The sequence below is a fragment of the Pleurodeles waltl genome, chromosome 4_2 (assembly GCF_031143425.1).
Source record: "Pleurodeles waltl isolate 20211129_DDA chromosome 4_2, aPleWal1.hap1.20221129, whole genome shotgun sequence".
Lineage (NCBI taxonomy): Eukaryota > Metazoa > Chordata > Amphibia > Caudata > Salamandridae > Pleurodeles > Pleurodeles waltl.
In genome coordinates this window covers 929,541,928-929,564,366 of record NC_090443.1, presented here as the reverse complement: position 1 = coordinate 929,564,366, position 22,439 = coordinate 929,541,928, and the positions used below count along the sequence as shown (strand labels likewise).

Here is a 22,439-nt window from a genome sequence, read left to right as displayed (position 1 = left end):
ATTACCTTTGGGAGCAGATGGACATGTGGAGTTTGGGGTCTCTGAGCTCACAGTTTTAAAATACATCTTTTAGTTAAGTTGATACAAGATTGTGTGTTTGAAAATGCCACTTTTAGAAAGAGAGCTTTTTCTTGCTTATACCATTTCTGTGACTCTGCCTATTTGTGGATTCCCCGTCTGGGTCAGTTTGACATTTGGGCTGGTTGCACCTCACACTAGACAGTGACACAAAGGGAGCTGGGGTGTAGTCTGCATTTCCTGATGAGCTATCTGTGCTAGGAGGGAGAGGGGGAGTGGTCAGTTTTACCTGAAAGAGCTGTACTGCCCTCACAAAATGCAGTCTCTAACCCCCTGGTGAGTGTCTGGGGCCTGGCTGGTCAGGGCAAGATTTCAAAATCAAGAGAGACTTTGCTTTGTAGTAGGCCTACTTCAAAGGAGAAAATGGGTATAAGAAAGGCACCCAAAACCACGGACTTTAGAACACTTCTGGAAACCAAGAGGAACCTCTGGCTGGAGAAGAGCTGAAAAGCTGAGGAAATAGAGCTGTCCTGCCTGTGATTGTGCTTTCTGGAGCTATCCTGCAGTTTCTGCTTCTGTCTGCCTGTGCTAAGAGGACAAAGACTGGACTTTGTGTTGCCTTCCTTTTTGTGAAGATCTCCAAGGGCTTGATTTAGAGCTTGACTCCTGTTGTTTGAAGTCTCAGGGACAGCAAAGACTTCTCTCTGCCAGCACCCTGCCATGTTGTGCCCATTCAGTTCCTGGGACCCTGAAAGGAGAAGCTGGCAGCCCAAGAGTGAGAAATCCACACACAGACCAGCATGCGGGGAAAAGCGAATTCGCTCTGTGGCCGAAAAATAGATGCGCCACTGGCTTCGCTGCTGAAAATTTATGCTCACCTGCAACGCGACCCGAAGATCAACACCCGGGGCTGGAGAAACAATGCACAGAATAGCTGACGGAGGCTGGTGAGATCGTAACTCGCGCTGCGTGGTTTTCGGATCATCGTGCGGCTGGATTTCTGACGCAAACACTGCTGGGCATGTAAAAACGACGCACGGCCTGTCCGGACCCGCGAGTGCTGACCGGATCAACGCATCGCTCTCCTGCGGAGAGAAGAAATGACACACGCCGACCTGACTGAAGGAGAAACTGCGCAAGGTCTCGCTCGTGAGTGAAATCGACGCATTGCAAGCCCTTTTTGACGCACACTCGCCCTTGCGGGGTTATTTTTGACGCACCCAAGGTACATTTTCACGATAACAGCGTTAGCGTTGTTTTTAAACTTACATGAAGACTCTTTTTGCATTTTTAGTAATAACTGGACTTGTGTATTGTGGATTTTTGTCGTTTTGGCCTTGTTTTGTTTAGATAAGTATTTTCTATTTTTCTAATGTGTTGTGTCATTTTGTAGTGTTTTCATTAAGTTACTCTGTGTGTTGGTACTAATACTTTACACCTAGCACTCTGAAGTTAGGCCTACTGCTCGTGCCTTACTACCAAGGGGGTGAGCGGGGGTTAGCTGAGGGTGATTCTCCTTTACCCTGACTAGAGTGAGGGTCCTTGCTTGGACAGGGGGTAACCTAACTGACAAAGAAAGACCCCATTTCTAACATCAGGTATCTTCCAAATTGCAATTTGCAATGACATGTATCAGTGACTTTTGACAGCAGTTGCAGTTGCCAACTGTATGTCAAATATCCACACCCAAGTTTCCGTGGTTATCTAACTTTCAAAAGGGAGCTGTCTCATGGGATAGCTTTCCTTTTGGAAATCATGTTGCACAGCCACAGGGGAAGCAGGCCGTGGTCCCTTGCTTTCTGTGCCACTGGAAACAAGCTACAGCTAACTGAAGAGTCCCAGTCAGGGAGAAACCCTTCTTGGGTTACTCGTTTTCTGGTTCAGAATCGACCTAGCTTGGCTGGACTGTTCCTGTTGGGGCAAGGTCAAGTCTGATTTGCATGTAGCCGGGTCTAATCTGAGGTGGCATGGCGGGCAAAAGAATGATGGGTTGGAAAATTTTAGTGAACTGTTTCACTTACTATTTGCTACCTGGCTCTACAGGGAGTGCAGAATTATTAGGCAAGTTGTATTTTTGAGGATTAATTTTATTATTGAACAACAACCATGTTCTAAATGAACCCAAAAAACTCATTAATATCAAAGCTGAATATTTTTGGAAGTAGTTTTTAGTTTGTTTTTATTTTTAGCTATGTTAGGGGGATATCTGTGTGTGCAGGTGACTCTTACTGTGCATAATTATTAGGCAACTTAACAAAAAACAAATATATACCCATTTCAATTATTTATTATTACCAGTGAAACCAATATAACATCTCAACATTCACAAATATACATTTCTGACATTCAAAAACAAAACAAAAACAAATCAGTGACCAATATAGCCACCTTTCTTTGCAAGGACACTCAAAAGCCTGCCATCCATGGATTCTGTCAGTGTTTTGATCTGTTCACCATCAACATTGCGTGCAGCAGCAACCACAGCCTCCCAGACACTGTTCAGAGAGGTGTCTTTAGATTTCCTTCTTTTATACCCTTTCTTGCCAGTCACGCTGTGGAGTACTTGGACGCGTGTGATGGAGCATTGTCCTGCATGAAAATCATGTTTTTCTTGAAGGATGCAGACTTCTTCCTGTACCACTGCTTGAAGAAGGTGTCTTCCAGGAACTGGCAGTAGGACTGGGAGTTGAGCTTGACTCCATCCTCAACCCGAAAAGGCCCCACAAGCTCATCTTTGATGATACCAGCCCAAACCAGTACTCCACCTCCACCTTGCTGGCGTCTGAGTCGGACTGGAGCTCTCTGCCCTTTACCATTCCAGCCACGGGCCCATCCATCTGGCCCATCAAGACTCACTCTCATTTCATCAGTCCATAAAACCTTAGAAAAATCAGTCTTGAGATATTTCTTGGCCCAGTCTTGACGTTTCAGCTTGTGTGTCTTGTTCAGTGGTGGTCGTCTTTCAGCCTTTCTTACCTTGGCCATGTCTCTGAGTATTGCACACCTTGTGCTTTTGGGCACTCCAGTGATGTTGCAGCTCTGAAATATGGCCAAACTGGTGGCAAGTGGCATTGTGGCAGCTGCACGCTTGACTTTTCTCAGTTCATGGGCAGTTATTTTGCGCCTTGGTTTTTCCACACGCTTCTTGCGACCCTGTTGACTATTTTGAATGAAACGCTTGATTGTTCGATGATCACGCTTCAGAAGCTTTGCCATTTTAAGAGTGCTGCATCCCTCTGCAAGATATCTCACTATTTTTGACTTTTCTGAGCCTGTCAAGTCCTTCTTTTGACCCATTTTGCCAAAGGAAAGGAAGTTGCCTAATAATTATGCACACCTGATATAGGGTGTTGATGTCATTAGACCACACCCCTTCTCATTACAGAGATGCACATCACCTAATATGCTTAATTGGTAGTAGGCTTTCGAGCCTATACAGCTTGGAGTAAGACAACATGCATAAAGAGGATGATGTGGTCCAAATACTCATTTGCCTAATAATTCTGCACTCCCTGTATAGACATCAGGATCCATTTTTTTTTTAATCAGATTTTTAAAATCATGGTTGATGTACCCACCTCTCAAATTAAATCCCATTAAAACAGAGTTTATAATACATTTTTCCAGTCCAATCCCTGGGAGGCTGAACATTCTAACAGTATTTGACTGTAACATGTGCAAAACCACATTGTTTCATATTAGACAGCAATATTCAGATGCAGCAAAAGAGACACGCTACAAAGTTAGGTGACCCTGAGGTATAAAAGCCCTAATCCCAGAAGAAGACTCCAGATAAGTGGCTTACTCCATTGTGCTATCCAGAATAGACTATGAATTCTCCCTTCTTGTGGGTTTCCCAAGATCCGGTCCCAGAAAGGCTCAACATTCTAACAGTACTTGACTGTAACATGTGCAAAACCACATAGTTTCATATTAGACAGCGATATTCAGCTGTTGCAAAAGAGACATACTACAGAGTTAGATGACCTTGAAGTAAAAAAACCCTAATCCCAGAAGAAGACTCCCAAGTAAGTGACTTAATCCATTGTGCTGTCCAGATTAGACTATGGATTCTCCCTTCTTGTTTGATTCCCAAGATCCAGTAACTAGAGCGCTCCATGCAGCGGCCAGACTAGGCACTGAGACAAGGAAATATGACCACATTGCACATGTTTTGCACTGACTCAAATGGCTCCCAATAGTACTAAGAAGCCTTTTAAAACTAGATTTCATTACCTACTCAGCCCTTCACTCTGTAAATCTCATTTGTGTCGCCATCAATTTGACTAATTTGCATCCTCTAAGAAAAATGCTGAAACAATCTTTATCAAAGTACTCCCTAGATTTGGAGCTACTTTGTAGCTGCAATCAAAATGCTACAGTCATGCGGATCCTTTAAGAAATAGCTACATTTTTTTGCTGTTGCAATGTCATTTCCACAAATAAAAGCTCATACACGATGGAAACCCGCTGCTTTAATTGGCATAACAGATGTGCAAGAGGTCATTGAGTGCTTTGACAGGATTTTTAGCTTTGGGCAGAATCTGCACCTGGCCCAGTGTAAGACCAAAAAGGGGAAAATGGTTAAGTGATTTGATGCAGATTGCACAGCAGCACACAATCAGCTGCTGGCGGCCTTAAAAGAGTCAGCAAGTGATGAGAACAAGGTGCAGGAATTTAGGGCCTACTACAGGCACATTCTGAGAGTGGAAAAGCCACTGGGACAGACAGGAAGTCTTTTCTTCCTAGCTCCAGGCCAGTGAGTTGTGTGACAGCAAGGCATTCTGGGCCACAGTTAACCAAAATAATTGTATTAATGATAACGATTCAGGGGTGGATACAGTGATCCTCCCAGATGCCTGGGTGACCCACTTCACGACACTCTATGCAGATTCCAAGGTTAGGGCCCCCATAATTTCTAGAACTTCTGGGGCCACTGTGAATAGCTTGTCATTGCCTCACCCTGAGTTTCCCTCTACACCTCAAACAAGGGCTGTGTCTCTGGCTGGCCCAGAGTTTACACGTACTGTGGTCCTAACAGCATTATATAAATGCCCAGCAGGGAAAGCCACAGATCCAACAGGATCCCTGCCAATCTGTTAAAGGCCAATATGGAGCTGTGGGCCCCGCTCCTGACGAACGTTCTCAATGCTTCCTTAGCTATAGGCCCGCAAAAATCATGTGTGCATGCCACTATAAATCCCATATTTAAAAAGAGCTCTAAAGGCGATCCACCCTGCTATCACCCATTATCACTCATTAACTCCACTGCCAACGTCATGGGGAGAATTTTGTTGGAATGACTGCAGGCATGGGCTGGGGAATGTAAAGTATTGTCTGACCTGTAGTTTGGTTTTAGGCCTGGGCTGGGAACAGTGGAGCAGGCTCCCAATCTATACCTGCTTTTTGTCAAGTACACCATCGCCAAGAATGGCAAGTTGTACATGACCTTTATGGACCTCAGCTCCACGTTTGATTCTATCAACAGAACAAAACTATGGTCAGAGATGGAAGTGGAGCAGTATATTGTTGATTTCTTAAGGCAACTCCATAGTGATTTTACAGCTAGTGGAAGATACGGCCTCGGGCAGAGATGACGGCAGCCTTTAGCCTTGCCACGGGCATGCAACAGGGTTGCGTGATGGCCCCTCCTTCGTTCTCTGGATACATGATTGGCCTGGAGAAGCAGCTGGTGGGCCTTGAGGCTGATTGTCCTTGTGTCAGCAGTTGCAGCGTTGCAGCATTAACTTATGTAGACGACACGGTTCTAATAGCCAGAATGGCCATGGGGTTGCAGCGTTTAAGACTGTTTCTGCAATCACATAACGATTTGAGGATCAGTCAGTCAAAACCTCATGTCATGGTCTACAGGGCGAACAAGCAAGAGAACCCTGTTTTTATGTTGATGGTGATTGAGTGCGTACTCTGTCAACATTTGCCTATCTGGGTGTTCTTTTTGACAAACATCTCTCATGGAGATCCCGAAGATTAGTAGGGCTGCTGTCTTCTCTAAAATGGTCGCAGCTGATTTAGGGTTTACCAGCAGATTGGGTCAGAAGCCAATGAGAGAACTTACAGCTATCTATAAGGCTAAGTTTTTTGCTGTTGCCTACTACAGAGCGGGGTCTGGGGCATCAGTGACCAAGGGGACACAGAATCTGTCAAGAATGGGTTCCTTAGAAGGCTGTTTTCTCTTCCAACCAGCACAAGTTCCTTCTTCTGCCACTCGAAGGTGGGGCTGGGTTACATTGATGATGTCATAAAAATGCAACCCTTATTACTGTGGTTGCAAATATGGACAAGGGACCAAACCATTTTCAACAGGGTAATCCTCACTGATGCCTGCATCTGGGCTAACACTTGAAGATTCCTTGTATAAAGTATATTCATAATACCACACACAGCCTGGGGTTTGATGGCCTCTTTAGTGCTCCTGATAGCTTCAAGGCTAGCTTTGCTGCTACACTGAAGAGAAAGGGGCATATTTACAAGAACTGATGCATCAGCATCGATGCGTCAGATTTCTTGTGCCTGCCTCAAATGCCCTAATGATACCATGGATGCACTGCATTTATGATACAGGGCTCGATGGCTCAAGGATTCATGGCTGCATCAGAAATTCTGACGCATCTGTTGGCGCTAAAGTGACGCATTGCTGGAGTGGTCTAAGACTGACACAACTCCAATAATGTGTCAGAACACTTAGGTGAGTCGCATGTTAAAAGCCCTGCATCAATCCTTATGCCTGAGGAGGCGTAGGGATTTTGAAGCAGTCAAGTCGTAGATTGAACCAGTGAAAAGTTGTAAATTTCACTTGTCAGTTCTATGTGGCTTTAACGTGGGAATGCCTACCCTGCATACACTATACCTGGCATAGGTATAATGTGACTCAGGCCTCTACAAACTTACACATTGTGCCCAATGCATCAGGTTGTAAACATGGAGCAATATGGAGAACTGATTGCGCTGCCGCTGCATACAAAAAATGATGCTTTGGCGGTGCAAAGCTCCTTGTAAATATGGGCCTACATTTTTACCTTACTGCACAGACCTAAGACTGCAAAGCGAGGCTTCAATGCGTAGTGTCCAAGCATATGTAGAGATTCCAGACAATCCTGGCCTGGCACCATACTTAATGTGGGTGGGGAACCAGTGCCATTGGTTTCTGTTGGTCATGTTAAGATTAGGCACTGTTGACCTCTTGGTGGCCTTTCTCACCCAGGGCCGCTACTTTAAAAATGTGTCTGCTTGTCTGTGTGATGGTCAATGGTCATTTTGTACATAGTACTTTGTACTTTATGTTTTTCTGGTCATTTTATGTGGCTTTGAGAAGATACTATATTTTACCTTTTTTTAAACAAGTTAATATATTCGGTTTGATAGAGCAGCTTTTAATTATTGATTGTAACTGCCAAACCAGAGGATTTTGCATTGCACAGCAGTCTAGATTCGAGGGAACATCACATTAAGGTCTTCTATTATTGTTTAAATATGAACTTTGTGTCCTCTGATTGGCATCTTGCAATGCTACCACATTCAAATAATTTTGTTTTATGATGACGTGTTTTTATATTTGTATGATTTTATGTGGATGGCTGTTTCTTTTATGATCTTGTACTTGGTCGAATAAAGAGTAATTGAACTCATAATTGACATGACTCTAAACGTTTCAATGTAAATAATTTTACTTGTTTAAATATCTCCCTTTCATTTTCTAACCTTTACAGCCTTCACAACTCTCTATAATGTTGATATATGTAAACTTTTGTTCAGTAACAATTGCCCTTATTCTTTATAAGTTCCTGTATCAACTGAACATCAACCTATGTCAAGTACTCTGTCAGCAAAGTGTTCTAATAGAACTATATAGAACTCCTAGTAAGTTAGTTTTGATTGGTTCAAGGATTTGTTGGGATACTTGCCCCTTATACCAGAGTACTTCATAATTAAAAGCTCCAATTTCCGATTAAAATTCATTCTGTTTAAAAATATAATGTGAACTAGATATTATTTGATGTGATGTATGTGAGTTGCTAATGACACTCTAAATTTCAAAACATTTTGTAGACTCCATTCTTTTTTCTATTATAAAATACAAATGTGATCCTCCTTGCTCAATTTTGTTCTTCTTGAACATTGCAGTTTCGTCAAGATGGGAAAGATTTGGATCTTTTCGTAACCTGGGCATCAAAATACCCATATGCACATACTTTGTGGATCGGACGATATCTGGCATCCTTGGTGATCACACATCCTGACTACGCTAAAGCTATATTTGGTGGGACAGGTAAGTCACAACAAGAGTATTAGCAGTAATTTCAATTTACAGATATTTTAAGCACTTTGTGTTCCCCCTACTGGGACAGTGACACTTATTTCAATTTCACTTAATAATGAATTTATTCAGTGTTTTTTGGGAAAGTCATTAACTAAGTCAGTCCGGATGTGTTTTACGAGCATACTTGTGCTCACAACACAGTAGTTTCTGCTTTGGCCGTAGGCAAACACAACTCTGTACCAGCTTATCAGCTTGAGTAGGAGAAACATGTAGACTGTGGGCCACATATCTTCTACCACTTACCCTTACACAATGTGGAGTGCCAACTATAGGATCCTGTCAGAGACTGTCAGGAATATACGTTTTATTTTAGTGGGCGACTTGGACATGTTTGCCCAAAGGATGCACACTCAAGAGACACACACTAATATTTGATAAAGATTTATTAATATGTTAAAGTCCAGTTCTAGTGCTGTGGGACTTGTCCCTCCCTGCAGAGTGATCCCCAAACATTTTGCCTTAACCGTTCTGTTTTGTGAAATCATTTTTGTTGGCTCATAGGACTCTGCACACTTTACCAATGCTGACCAGTGCTAAAATGCTTGTGCTCTCTGCTTTACGCATGGGGAAATTGGCTTACACCCAATTGGCACATTTAATTTACTTGTAAGTCTCCAGGACAGCAGTACTACAGGTACCCAGACCCTGTAAATTAGATGCTACTTGTGGGCCCACAACACTCATTGTGCCATCCACGTAAGTAGCTCTTTAAATATATCAGACCCGCAGCCTGTTTTTGCAGTTTTAAATTTTAAACTGTCACTTTGACCTGTCAAAATAAACCTATTGCCCGGCCTTAACCTTTCTTTTTAATACATATGAGGCACCTCTAGGGTAGGCCCTAAACAGCTCATATGGCAGGGTGCAGTGTATTAAAAAGTTGGACATGTACTTTTAATTTTTACGTGTCCTAGTAGTAAAAGACTCTTCATTTGTTTTTCACTACTGCAAGGCCAGAGTCTCTTATAGAATAACACTGGGTTACCATATTACATTCAGTAAGTGATAATAGCCAATTGGGAGTAGGCAAGAATGTCAAGTTTGGTCTGTTAAATGATAAAGATGGATTTTAAGTCATAATTCTGCAAATTACACTTTTAGAAAGTGGGCATTTGCTTGTCCTAACCATTTGATGCCGCAGCCTGTATCCTGGGTCACATGACCTGGTGTAGCTGGTAATTGGTCTTTGTGTATTATTCCCAGACAGTGAAACAAAGGGGGGTAGGTGTTGGCAGGATGGACCATCTCTGACTTGATAGATAGCAGAGCTGTCACCTACCACACATTTACACCACAAAGCCTGTGCCTCAACACACTTACAAAGGACTTCACACTAGTCTTTTGTGCCCCCCAGGCAAGGCTCAGAATAGTGAGGCAGGAAATTTCAGACACCTCTGTAGGGGAAGGACTGATGAAGCTTCTCCCACTCAAAGTGGGCATAGGTATAAATAGTGGACTCTCAGACCCAACTCTTCAGTACATGTCTGGACCTGTCAAAGACTCAGAAGAAGGATTGCTGTGATGCTGTGCTGCAAGAAGGACTGCCATGTTGCCCAGCTACTCTGCTGCCTGACTGAGAAGGACTGGACCTGCACCTTGAACCAAGGACTAGCAGAGTGACTCCAAGGGCTAGTTGATTTGCCTCTTGATCAGAGCCTCAGGGACAGAAAGGCTCCAATCATCTTCATCACTGTACCTGGACTCTGTCTGCAATGAGTCCTACCCCCCAAGTGGTGCCCCTCCAGTCTTTTGGGCTCCTAGGCCTTTGGAAGTGGACTAAAGGTGCTCTGCCTGTCCAGCTTTGGTCTGTACCAGCACCAATGCAACGCAGCACAAACCTGATGCAGCTATTCACAACACCTCATCAGAACCAATGCAGTGAGGCGCAGCCTTGACACAAGCCTGCATTGCCGCCTGCACAGCTCATTGGAACAGCTGCTGTGCAACACATCCTTGACATGAATCTTGAAGCTTCGCATTGGAACTGACTTAGCGCAAAGCAGCCTTGAATCAAGCCCGCATCACAGCCCTGGCAGCTCATCAGAACTGCAGCTGTGTGGCACATCCTGGATGCAAAACCACATCGCAGCTCCCACAGCTTATCAGAACTACTGCTGCATGATGCATTTTGGACGCGGACCTCATATCACTTCTCAAGTCTGCTGCTGCGTAGCGCAACACTCCACAACCAGGATTGAAGGCATAATTCTCTGTGGGCCTAACCTGCTGTATCTAGCCCCGCTCAATCTCTCTCAACCTGAACTTGGGACTTTTTCCAGACCCAAATGACCAGATATCTACAGTTGGCACTTTGTGCTCAAAGGAGCTATTGTCACATAAATCTTTAAAATTACATATCTCCGTTTCTACTGATAGGGTTTTTATAATTTTTATGTCAAATAATTTTACTCTATTTTTGTAAATTATTTCAGGATTTTTCTTGTGTTGTGTTTTCAGTTTATTAGTGTTTGTGTGCTGCAGAAATATTTTACACATTGCCTCTAAGTTAAGTCTGACTGCTTTTGTGCCAAGCTACCACAGGGTTAAGCACACGGTAATTTAGTGATTGTTTGTGGTTCAGTCTGACAAGGACTGTGGCTGTTCATTCACATATAAATATATATATATATATATATATATATATATATATATATATATACATATATATATATATATATATATATATATATATATATACAATTAGTTTAAAAATCCTAAGGTTACAGTGACGTTATAGTAAGTTTCACATTTTAAACATACAAAACCATAGAAATTCAGTTGTTATAGTTATTTCAAATAACTATAACTTGTGCCCTAAGATAAATATAGATTGCTCCCCGCCATGCAAAGTTTTATCTTCAATATTTTACTGCAAATGTTTCAGTGATATTATCAATGATGTTATAAAAGATGTCATGAGTGCTGTAATATCTTGGGTAATTAGCAATGCACGGCAAGGGCGCAAGTTATAGTTACCTTAGGGCATGAGATATAGTTACATTTAAAATGTGAGCCTAACTATAATGTCCCTGTAATCTTTGTTCTTCTAAGGGAATTTCTATGAATTTTAATTCTATTTCCAAACTATAACGTCCCTGTACCCCTTGTTTTTTTCAGGGAATTTCTATAGTTTTTTAATGCAAAGTAATTTTAGTTACCATACGTTAATCCAACCACTGCCGTGGGTGGCCTTTGGCCGTGCACACTGGGGGGTTTGCCACAGGTCCTCCGGCCAACCCCCTATAACCACCTACTCCTACACAACGCATGCCCTTTAGCCGTGCTCACCGGGGGTTGGCCTCAGGACCTGACCTGCAGCCAACCCCCTATACTCACTCATCCCCATGCCATGCACAGCCTTTGGCCATGCACGTCAGAGGTTGGCCGCAGGGTCTGGCATGTGGTCAGGCCCTGCAGCCTACCCCATGGCACTAATGACGTGCTTCTTTGTTTGGTGGAGATGTGATCATATTCCTGTTCATCAAGAAAGTGTCTCCAAAATCTGTGGGAAATGCACTCGGGGGCCTTTTTAGTAAGCTGTCCATCTTGCTTGGAAAAGGGATAACAAGATATCTGGTCTCAGCAGCAAATGACAAGAAAGAACCCACTTGACACAGTCACTATCTGAGATATTGCGCTCAAAAACAGCAAGGATGCAAACACCTCCTTCAAGATTTACAGATAACCTTTCATGGTGGAAATGCAGAGAAAACACACTTGCTTTTCCTTGGCCATGCGGTCAAAGTTAGGATGATTAGTACTTTACAGAAAGGAAGCTTCAATGTAGACACCTGCTTTGTTTTTAACTGTAAGTGCTTGCCGCTGAGGATTAATTTCCATAAAATGAGCTTTGTGCCTGAATGAATACTTACATGCATATTTATCCTAAATACTCAGGGCAGGATTCATTATTTATTTATGTTAGGGATCGCATGGGGAGCCTCAAGGACCCCACGGTCCCAGCCGGCTCCCTGCCACCTGTGGGAGCCAGCATTTCTCCTTCTTACAGGGAGCTGCTGAAAATGCTTCATGCATGTGGGAGCAATAGTTTCATCTCTTTCCCTGCCTGCATGTCTGCTGACAGGGAAAGAGATGCAAACTCTGCTTCCAGCAAGTGGAGCATTTTCACAGCTCCTGCTTGCTGGCATCAGAGTGTTTGCTTTTATTTGGCGGGAGCTCCCACAGTTCCTGCCAAGCAAAGGCAAACAGCTACATCCTAAGGGTGGGCACCTCCGGAGGTAGAAGTCCCCCCCTTCCTTATTTATAAGAATGTAATTAGCCCCAGGGAGGTTGTGGTTTCTGGAGTGCCCGCGCGCACCCATCTTTAAATTTTATTGTATTCCTGGGGAGATAGTGGTGCCGCGGCCCAGGGTGGGTTCACACAGCCCCGCAACATTTTTTTTATGTAGCCCTGGGGAGGTGGTTGTTCACAGGGCCAGGGGTGGTCCATGCAGCCTCTTGTATATTTATAAAAGGTGGTCCCTCGGGAGGAGGTGGTCCCTGGGATTTAGGGGTCAGCACAGCCCCTAATCCATTTATTTTAAATAACCCCAGGGAGGTAGTGGTGGTCCCTGGGGCTTTTAGGAGCCCTAGTATGGGGGTCCCATGCACCCTCCTCCTCCTTAATTATGAAAATAACTATGCCCCTGGGATCAGGCCCACCTGGGGGCAAAATTAAAAGCCAGCGTAGGAGACGGTGCTTGTTTTTTTTATATTCACAGCGAGATTTGTGAGTATTTGCGGATTTCACAGTGAATTTTTTGAAAATTACTTTTTTGCCCTGGCGGTGTCATAGGACTCTTACCATAGGGGTAAGACTTCTGAGTTTAGGGCAGTAGCACCACCGCATGTGAGTGACTGAGTCAGTCTCACACTGATGGAAGCTGTCGGCCTGACTGGGTCAGCTGACTAGCAGCACCTCACCCAAACCTAGAAATGAAGGACTATTTCTGGCAGCGTCGAGATGCAACACTCCTCAGGTAAGTCGTAGTTGACAAATAATGCCCCTTTCTCTCATGTACCAAGGACTTATACACATGAAGGCAAACAGAGAGATGTAGGAAAAGTTTAAATGCATTTTATTGAAGCGACTGCATCCTAGTATATAGAACATAGACTGTGATTATTAGGAGCATGTATCATTTTACAGCGATGATTGTGACCATAGTGTGAAACATATAAACAATCCCAACATTCTGGAATAAGCATGAATCCAGTGATTCTGATCTATGCCCTAATTTCTAAACCTGAAAGCATGTTGGTGTGCAGCCCTTCTGCCCGTCCCAATCTAAAGAAGGAGTCCCGACCCCACACCTGAAGTACGGCAAGAGTCTGTCCCTTTTTCTGATGGCAATCATCCACAGTAGCTGGAAACACAGTTGACAAAGTGGCAGACTGCATGCAATGGTTCTGGCTTGAATCCCCTCTGCCCTCTTTTGGCCTGTGTGGTGTTTTTTGTAACAAAACATATTGGGGGTGATTCTGACCGCGGCGGACGGCGGTCGCTGCCCGCCAAGCGGTTCCCGCCGAAAGACCGCGGCGGTCATTCTGGCTTTCCCACTGGGCTGGCGGGCGACCGCCGAAAGTCTGCCCGCCAGCCCAGCGGGAAACACCCTTCCCACGAGGAAGCCGGCTCAGAATGGAGCCGGCGGAGTGGGAAGGTGCGACGGGTGCAGTTGCACCCGTCGCGGATTTCAGTGTCTGCAAAGCAGACACTGAAATTCTTTGTGGGGCCCTCTTACCGGGGCCCCTGCAGTGCCCATGCCATTGGCATGGGCACTGCAGGGGCCCCCAGGGGCCCCACGACACCCCATACCGCCATCCTGTTCCTGGCGGGTGAACCGCCAGGAACAGGATGGCGGTATGGGCTGTCAGAATCCCCATGGCGGCGCAGCAAGCTGCGCCGCCATGGCGGATTCCCATGGGCAGCGGAAAGTCGGCGGTACACCGCCGGCTTTCCGCTTCTGGCCGCAGCTGTACCGCCGCGGTCAGAATGCCCGGCGGAGCACCGCCAGCCTGTTGGCGGTGCTACCGCCAACCTCCGCCATGGCGGTAATTACCGCCAGGGTCAGAATGACCCCCATTGTGTTCTGAGAACGGGCCTGACGCGATAATTTATGTCTAGATCTAAAAAGTTGGCTCCGTACTCTTGGGCCAGCAATACTAGATAAACTATCATGTTCAGCTTTGAGCTGAGGCACAGAATGAAATGTTGTGCTAAGGAACTAACAACAATGCTTTTGTGGCTAGGCAGTTGAATAGAAAATAAAAACATCTCTGCTAAAAGCAAGCCATGCCAGTAAACTTGTGTAACTAGGTGAAATAGAACATGCTGCAGGCCTCAAGCTAAAATAAGTGTGCTCAAGCAAGGGACTAAAATGAACCCAGGATAGCAGGGTCCCCGGGGGACCCCCTGGACCAAGGCTAGGTGGTTAGGGTATTCCTACCCTTCCTGCTTTTATTTTTTTGCGGTTCTTTTTTTGGACACATATATATATATATATATATATATATACATATATACATATATATATTACCTACTGCCAGTCGCCAGTAGGTAATTATGGTTAGGCCTGCTTTTCCATAGACAGAGCATTTTTTGGTTTGCTAGTAACTTTGGCCATGTTTGATGAATCTTCAAGAAACATTCCCAAAAACAGTTCATCCACCTCAGCTATATCCTGGAAAGTTTTTGGGTGATCCGTCAAAAAAGGGGTGGTCCCAAAACATAAGATTAACCCATGCATTTTTCATAGACTTGTTTAGGTATGGCTACAGCAAAAACTGCTGAACTAAATTACACCAAGTTCAGCAGGAAGCTAGATCCTGGTATGTAGATTGTCCTTTTTCTAATTTGGTGTAACTCCATTCAGTACTTTTCGAGAAATTAAGAGATAAACATAATTGTATATTTGGACCGGTGGGCACACGAGTGTCCCACAAGAGCTCAAATTTAAAAATGGAGGCATGTGATTGATTGAGAGGCTCATTTTTCTCATGAGCCTTCGCAGGAGCAAGAAAGTCCTGTGAGTCACGGGAGACTGATCACTCTGATTGTCTGGCTGTTGGAATGTTAGGAATGAAATTCCTGCCATTAGTGTTTACTGTCAAAAATTTGAGGTGTTGTAAACATGAAGTAAAAAAGCTATATGGGGACAGCAGTAGGACATGCTGTTCTCTACATTTAGATAGCAGGTATCTAAGGGATAAAACGTGAAGATTCTAAATGTATATTGTTTTTAACGAATTTTTACAGAAATAATAAAAATAGTGAATGAGTTCACAATACAATCTGTGGGTAAGAATGGATATTGTGATTTTTTTGAGAGAAAGTGTGTAAGAGATAAGTACTGTGATGAGTAGATGTTTAATTCTTATTTTAAACAAATGTTACGATGTTGCAAGACTCTTATGAGAGCTGGTGAAATATATGGGCGAGAGCAAGCATTTAGGTGCTCCCTCTCTCACGAAAGTCTTGCAAAAGTTTTTAAGAAGGAAAAAAATAGTACAAACAACATAATGAAGCTAAAGGGTAGCTATTTCTGTTAACAGTTTTAAACAACTATAATAATTCTGTGTTTTCAAACATTTGAAATATTTTTATGTTTTTTTTTTTTTTAACTATTGAAGAAAAACATCAAACTTGTGGTGTGAAAAGCACCAACAGCATCTCCTTAAAAGCAAAAAGGAAAAACATTTACAAAAAACATTTTTTTTTAAACCAACTGCTTAGGGGAGCACTTGTGTTGTTGGGCAACCTTGTCTGTCCTGGGCAAACCTGCTTGTCTGTGAAGAAAAAATTATCTGCTTGCATAAGCAGCAAAATAGCGCTTTAATATAAAAGGCAGGGTTATTGTCCGACTCTGCATTTAGAACCTGCACAGGCACAGTATCTGCTGGATCAAATGACATTGAAGCCCCTGTAGAGCTGTCTAGCTATGCAGCACAGGCCAACTCTGCCTGTGCAAGCCTTTGTGGATGCACAGAACTCAGATTTCTCCACATGCTTGTGGTACTCATGCTATATTATTTATTTCTGCTCCCCCACCAAAACTCTTTCCTGCAAAATTTACAGGTGATGTTCTTTACACAAACCTTCTTGGTACCTAGCTTCATTTCAGAAAATTGCCACACCAAGGATTAATCGGGTGGCTGAGCTGGTGCAGAAGCCCCTGGCTGTTCATTTGAATCAGATGAGGACATCTTTCTCTTCAAAGTCAAACAGGAAATGAGACAAAGCCAAATATGTCTACTCTCACCAAAGTCCAATTGTGAAACAAACCAAGAAGGATGGAATGTACGTCTTCTAAATAAAGGCATCTATATGAAGCAGTCAGAATCCTTCCTTCAGGTGTGCTTCCTCTCCCAGGCCTCTCACAAGACTGTCCTACAGGTGACTCACAAGACCGTAAAAAAATACTTCCTCTAAATCTTCTAACGAACAGTGCACAATTCATTTTTGTACCTTAAACAGCATGTCTAAAGTTCTATTTTGTTTGGAATTATAGTAAAGCACTCCAATTAACTAAATCCTTAATATACAATCTCACAAGCAGTTCGCAAGAACCAAACGGGAAGTACAGGTCCACCAGGGGTTCGTAGAGGAGACTGTGTATCTTTCTCTTGCGAGCGTCTTGCGAGAGCTATCACTTCTTTAAAAAAATTGTGAGGAGGATTTGTGGTGTACTATCTGATATAGCTGGTAGCCCTACCATGCAGTACACTCACAAATACCGTCTTGGGTCTAGTCCGGTACATATACTCAATCTTAAGCTCAAACCCTTGGTAGCTGTGGCTGCGAGCAGTAAGGCTTAGCAAAAGAACAATATGTAAAGCATTTAACAACACCAAACAACAGAATAAGACAGTCACATGACACTAAAGAAACAAGACACCAGGTTACAAAAATAGATTAGGTTTTTGTGAATCTTTAGAGACCTTGATCATCAAAATCTGAATAAATAACTTTTTTAGCATTAACCACAAGCAAGCAGTGGTCAACAAAAACTTTAGAAACTTTTGGAAACTTTGAAAAGTTACTTTGACAACCCTGTCCCAAGCTGGGTGACCAAGTCTGGCAAGACAGAGGTTCAGGGGCGCCAGAGAGGATACTTAGGACTGTTACCTGCCCACTAGGCAGTTTTAGAGCAAGATCCAAACCTTGCAGGATGAGCGCCATAATGGATAATGGAGTGGTCCCATTGCTGAGTGATGCAGGCTCAAAGATGCTCAACTCCAGATGCTGTACGGGGTGAAGTTCGATCAAGTCTTTTGGCCATGGGTGAGTGAGGGAGACTCTGGCTATGGAGTTCAAGGTCCCACAAAGTCTTCTTTGCAGGGTACCAAGAGCTACTGATGCAGACCTCACACTTTAGCAGCACAGCAGTCACTGTGTAAATCTTTGGTGAAGGCTAGTGTCCCTCTCGAGTGACACTCAAAGTCCTGCAGACATGATTGTATCTTTTGGCTGTCTCTGAATTGTCCTTGAGGGTGTCCAGCATCTGGTAGTGGCAAGACTTCTCCAGTGGCTGCCACTGATGCAACATCAGATCCTACAGCTTTAATGTCCCCAGTGCTGTTGTGGGGGGGCAGTCAACTGACCCTTGGAGTCTCTACTTTGGTCTGGGGTTCGGGATCAGTATTTCCCAGTACAGCAGATGCAGTTGCTCGGGTGTCACAGCCCCTTTGTGTACTTCCAATGGCTGCAGAGTGGTCTTCTTGTCCTCTTTCCAGATCCATTGAGTACTGAGGTCTCTAGTGGCAGGAGGGCCCATTATATCACAGTAAAGTGTGTCACAAGCCAGTGAGCTTGTTGGTCCCCTCCTCTCTGGTGACACAGTTTCAGAGTGTGACATTCTTGCCACAACCAACATGGCAGAACTGTTCCTGCTCCTTGGCTTGCAAGGTCCTTGGTAGCCCACCCCCAGATTATGAACTGTTTTTCCTTCTCCGTCCCTGGCTCTACTCTGTCTGCAGTAAACAAAAGGCATCCTTCCTGAGAGTGTTGTCCTTTTGGACTAACACTCCAGAGATCACACTATCCAGTGTGGCCGCCGCCTGTGTAACCTGGCCTGAGAGTCATTCACGCGTCTCCCCAGAGAGGCAGAAATCTCTCTGTGTGTCAGTGCCTTTCTTAAGCCACTGGGCTAGCTGGGGCACTGAGTGGCAACTTTATGAATGTTGCTTACCTTTAAAAGTAACATTAATTTCAGCTTGGCCATCAAGGTGCATTTAATGCCACAATTAATTTGAAATCTTACATGACCCACTTTGGTAGTCCTAGTCAAAAGTTAGCCGGAATGGGGTACCCCTTGGTAACTCTGCATTAGCAAATGGGGCTACATACTTTACCCACACCAAAACAACAATTTGGAACTGTTGCTGCTAAGACATATTAAAAAGCACATCTTACTTAACAAAATGCTTCTGCCTTCCATAGGACTCCATAGGCCTTCTTTAGGCCTTCTTTAAGGGATAGGGTGACTTTGCCATAGGTTTAAATAGCAAAGTCGAACTGACTGTGCAACAACTGCCTTTCCAGTCTGCAGTGGCAGGCTAGGGGTCATTTTGTGTCTTGCCACAGGAAGGGTGGCACAAATAGTTCTGCAGCCATGAGTGGACACTTGTGACTTATAAGTAAATCAGGCCTTGCCAATTGGTTGTATCCATTTCGACATATACTTTGCGTAGGGTCAAAACAGAGGCAATGAGGTCTGGTTAGCAGGCCTCCATACAATCTCAGAGTAATAAAAACAGCAGCTGTTAGTCGAAATGGGGGCAAAAAGTGTGTGCGGGGATCTGCAAAACGCCTGTTTTCTCACAAAAATAATATCCCTTCATGTTTTATTCACTATTGTAGTGAATCCTAGTTTGTTTTAATGGGATTACAGGAGTTAGTTCAGCCCTTGGCTTGTAGACTCGTGCCCCCGTCACCTAGTGACTTTTAACCTACTACTAGCTCTTTCATAGCCCATTTAATTATTTAATTCATCTAAGATGGCTGCCTTGTTGATAGTTAGGCCACTTGTAATGCTTTGCATTATCAGTGCCTCCGCGCTAAGCCGTCAAGATCAAGAAACAAAGAAAAACAAACAGTAGGTGTTCACACTTAAGGATTTTCCCTCTCTATACTTTAGGGATTTGTTTATAATAATTGCCGTCCCAAGCATTATCTATTGTTTGGGAACACACCTACGTCAGGGGTCCTGATAGATCTGTATAAATACATCGCACTCTAGACAGATAATCAGAGGGATTCCGACCAGAGGGCATCGCCACCAACGCTGATACCGATGCTGCACATCGTCTTGACACTGACCCAGTCTTGGTGTCCCTGCGGAGTCTGAGATAGAGACCTTATTCCAAGGTAACAAGGGTTGGGGGCTCCTCTCATGGACATGGCATTGGCAGATTAGGTTTAGCAAACCCAGCTCTCCTTTAGGTAGGAGGTTAGGCCTATCACATTAGGGTATTAGGGCATATTACATCTTGTATGTCTTTTACATGCATTGCAAGATGGTGGGGGGCTTTGTAATAATGACTCTCATCTTCACAATTCTGTTTCTTGCATTATTCATTATCCTCATCAGTGCAGATCATGCAACATATCGCAAATTGCAGTTGTATTAAATAAAAACTATTTAAACTTTACTGCATCTTTGTCATTGCCTGTGTTTGTATGAGACATGATATATCTGTGAGAAAGGGGTAATCTCTGTTTAATCACAACACTCCCTGAGAAATATTCAGTTCATGAATAAAGGCTGCCACAAGTCACCTTTTACTATTTGGGTTTCTGGTGAGGTGCTGCTAGTGAGCCGGTAAGGTTGGGACAACAGCTGCGACTTGTTGCAGGATAGGCATAGTCGCCTACAAGCAAAAGTACTGTCATCCTTTAACCAGCAGTCTTGCCTAGAGCAAGAGTCCGATCTACGACACTATGCTATTATGCATTAGCAATAAATAACAAATTAATTTACTTTACAAAAAAATCTAGAATTTCACTGAAAAAACTCAAAGGTTAAAGTAACGTTACAGTTAGGTGTAATAAAAATATCAGTTTAAAAAAAAAAAAAAACTTAGAAATTCACTGAAAAAAACAAAGGTTAAAGTAACGTTATAGTTAGGGGAACTTTTCAGTGACAACGTTAATGTTTAGAACTAAAATAAAACACAGACATTTAGCAGTTATAGTTAGCAGCACTAACTACAACTTGCGCTCCCACCATGCATTGCTTATGACCTTGGATATGACATCACTCATGACATGTTCTATGACATCATTTATAACGTCACTGATGACATCTTAAGTTACATCATTGATGGCATCACCCAGTCCTTGTTTTCCAACATATAGCTATATAAATGACTATGGCTTTACACATAACATAATTCACATTAACATTTAACCACAGATCTATGGGAAGTCCTCATTGAGTATGGTGTTCAATCTGTAAACAACTGTTCAAAGGAAGCCAAAATAGTGAATGTGAATGACAAAACCAATGCCCTACAACAGACAGCTGTTATCTGTATCAAACACCAGACACACATCAAACCTATATTAAGAAATGCAGTTGATATCAGTTGAGAATTGAGTACTGTAAACACTGTTTATTCTATGGAGAGAGTTCATTCTCCATCACACCGTTTGCAAACAGTGAAACCTTCATACAAAATACAGCACAGACTATTCAAAAGAATCTCCACAGAACAGTGTACACTCTATGCAATAGTTGTCAAAAAGACACTATTTTCTAAAAACAACCACGATCTGGCATTATTAAAGATGTTGCTACCTGCCCCCCTCATACTGTAGTTAAAAGTTTACAGTTAACTCATTTTCAGAAGCAAAACATGCACACATAGATAAGTTAGGATCCATTGCATACACTCTGCCATGTTAAGTATAAATTATCATGCTGGCACAATCCTCTCTAATAACTGAAGGCTGCTTACAAAAGTTAGTATCTACTACACAGAATATTTCCCTTGTTGGAAACTTATCCTGCAGAACGAAAAAGTTGTGATGAACATAATGAATACAAGTCAACTGTCACTTGCACTCAGAGTTACTCTTAAATGCAAACATTTCTAACTTGTTCAACACCTCTCCACATGCATTTTGTAAACACGTACACCAATTAAATGCACCCAAGCTGTACAAAATGACTTAGAAAGGTTGTATTGTAGTTACTTGCCAGTATGTAAACTTTAAAAACAAACCTGAACACTCACTGGATGATGTCATCAGTGATGTAATCAATAGTGTCATTTGAGATGCCATCAGTGATGTCATAAATGATGTCATATAACATGTCATGAGTGATGTCATATGTAAGATCATAAGCAGGGCGGGGTGAAATTTATAGTTAGTGCTGCTAACTATAACTGCTGAATTTCTATGTTTTTTCAGTTCTAGATCACTGAGAATTTCACCTAACTATAACATTAACTTAACTTAACCTTTGGATTTTTCAGTGGAAAAAAAAAATATATATTTATATATTTTATATATATATACATATATATATGTATATATATATATATATATATATGTATATATATATATATATATATATATGACCTAGTGTTACCTAGTGGTGGTCCCCACTAGGTAGTTATAATTAGGACAATTCTTTCCATAGATGGAGCGTTTTTTGCTTTGCCAAAAACTTTGGCACCACTTGATGAATCTTCATGACATTTTCAAAACGTATACTTTATTCAGTTCAGCTGCTGTCTTGAAAGTTTCGGGGTGATCCATGAAGCGTGGCCAAAATAAAGGGGGGGGGTCTCAAAACACCTTTTCTCCATCCTGTGTCTATGGGAATTTACACCAAATTTGTCACGAAGCTAGATTTTGTTCCACAGAACATGCTTTTTTGGTTTGCTGTAAATCCGTTGAGTAGTTTTGGAGTCATTTAAGGCCAAAAAATATAGATATCTAGCAACGCGGATTTTCCCTGGATTTCGCACATCAATCAGCAATCACACTCCATAGGGAGGATTTGATTGGCTGGTGCAACCTTACAGGAATGTTGCTGCTGACATTTTATTTCATTGGGAAACAGTCCCTGATGAT

The 22,439-nt window shown here is 42.9% G+C and overlaps 1 protein-coding gene across 1 annotated transcript in view; it reads left to right on the top strand.

The window, feature by feature from the left end:
• Positions 1-22,439, top strand: part of LOC138293482 (cytochrome P450 4B1-like) — a 407,245-nt gene that overhangs the window by 77,124 nt on the left and 307,682 nt on the right. The window contains exon 2 of the mRNA XM_069232721.1: positions 8,161-8,305. Coding sequence (XP_069088822.1) covers positions 8,161-8,305 — 145 coding nt within the window. The remainder of the gene's footprint in view (positions 1-8,160; positions 8,306-22,439) is intronic.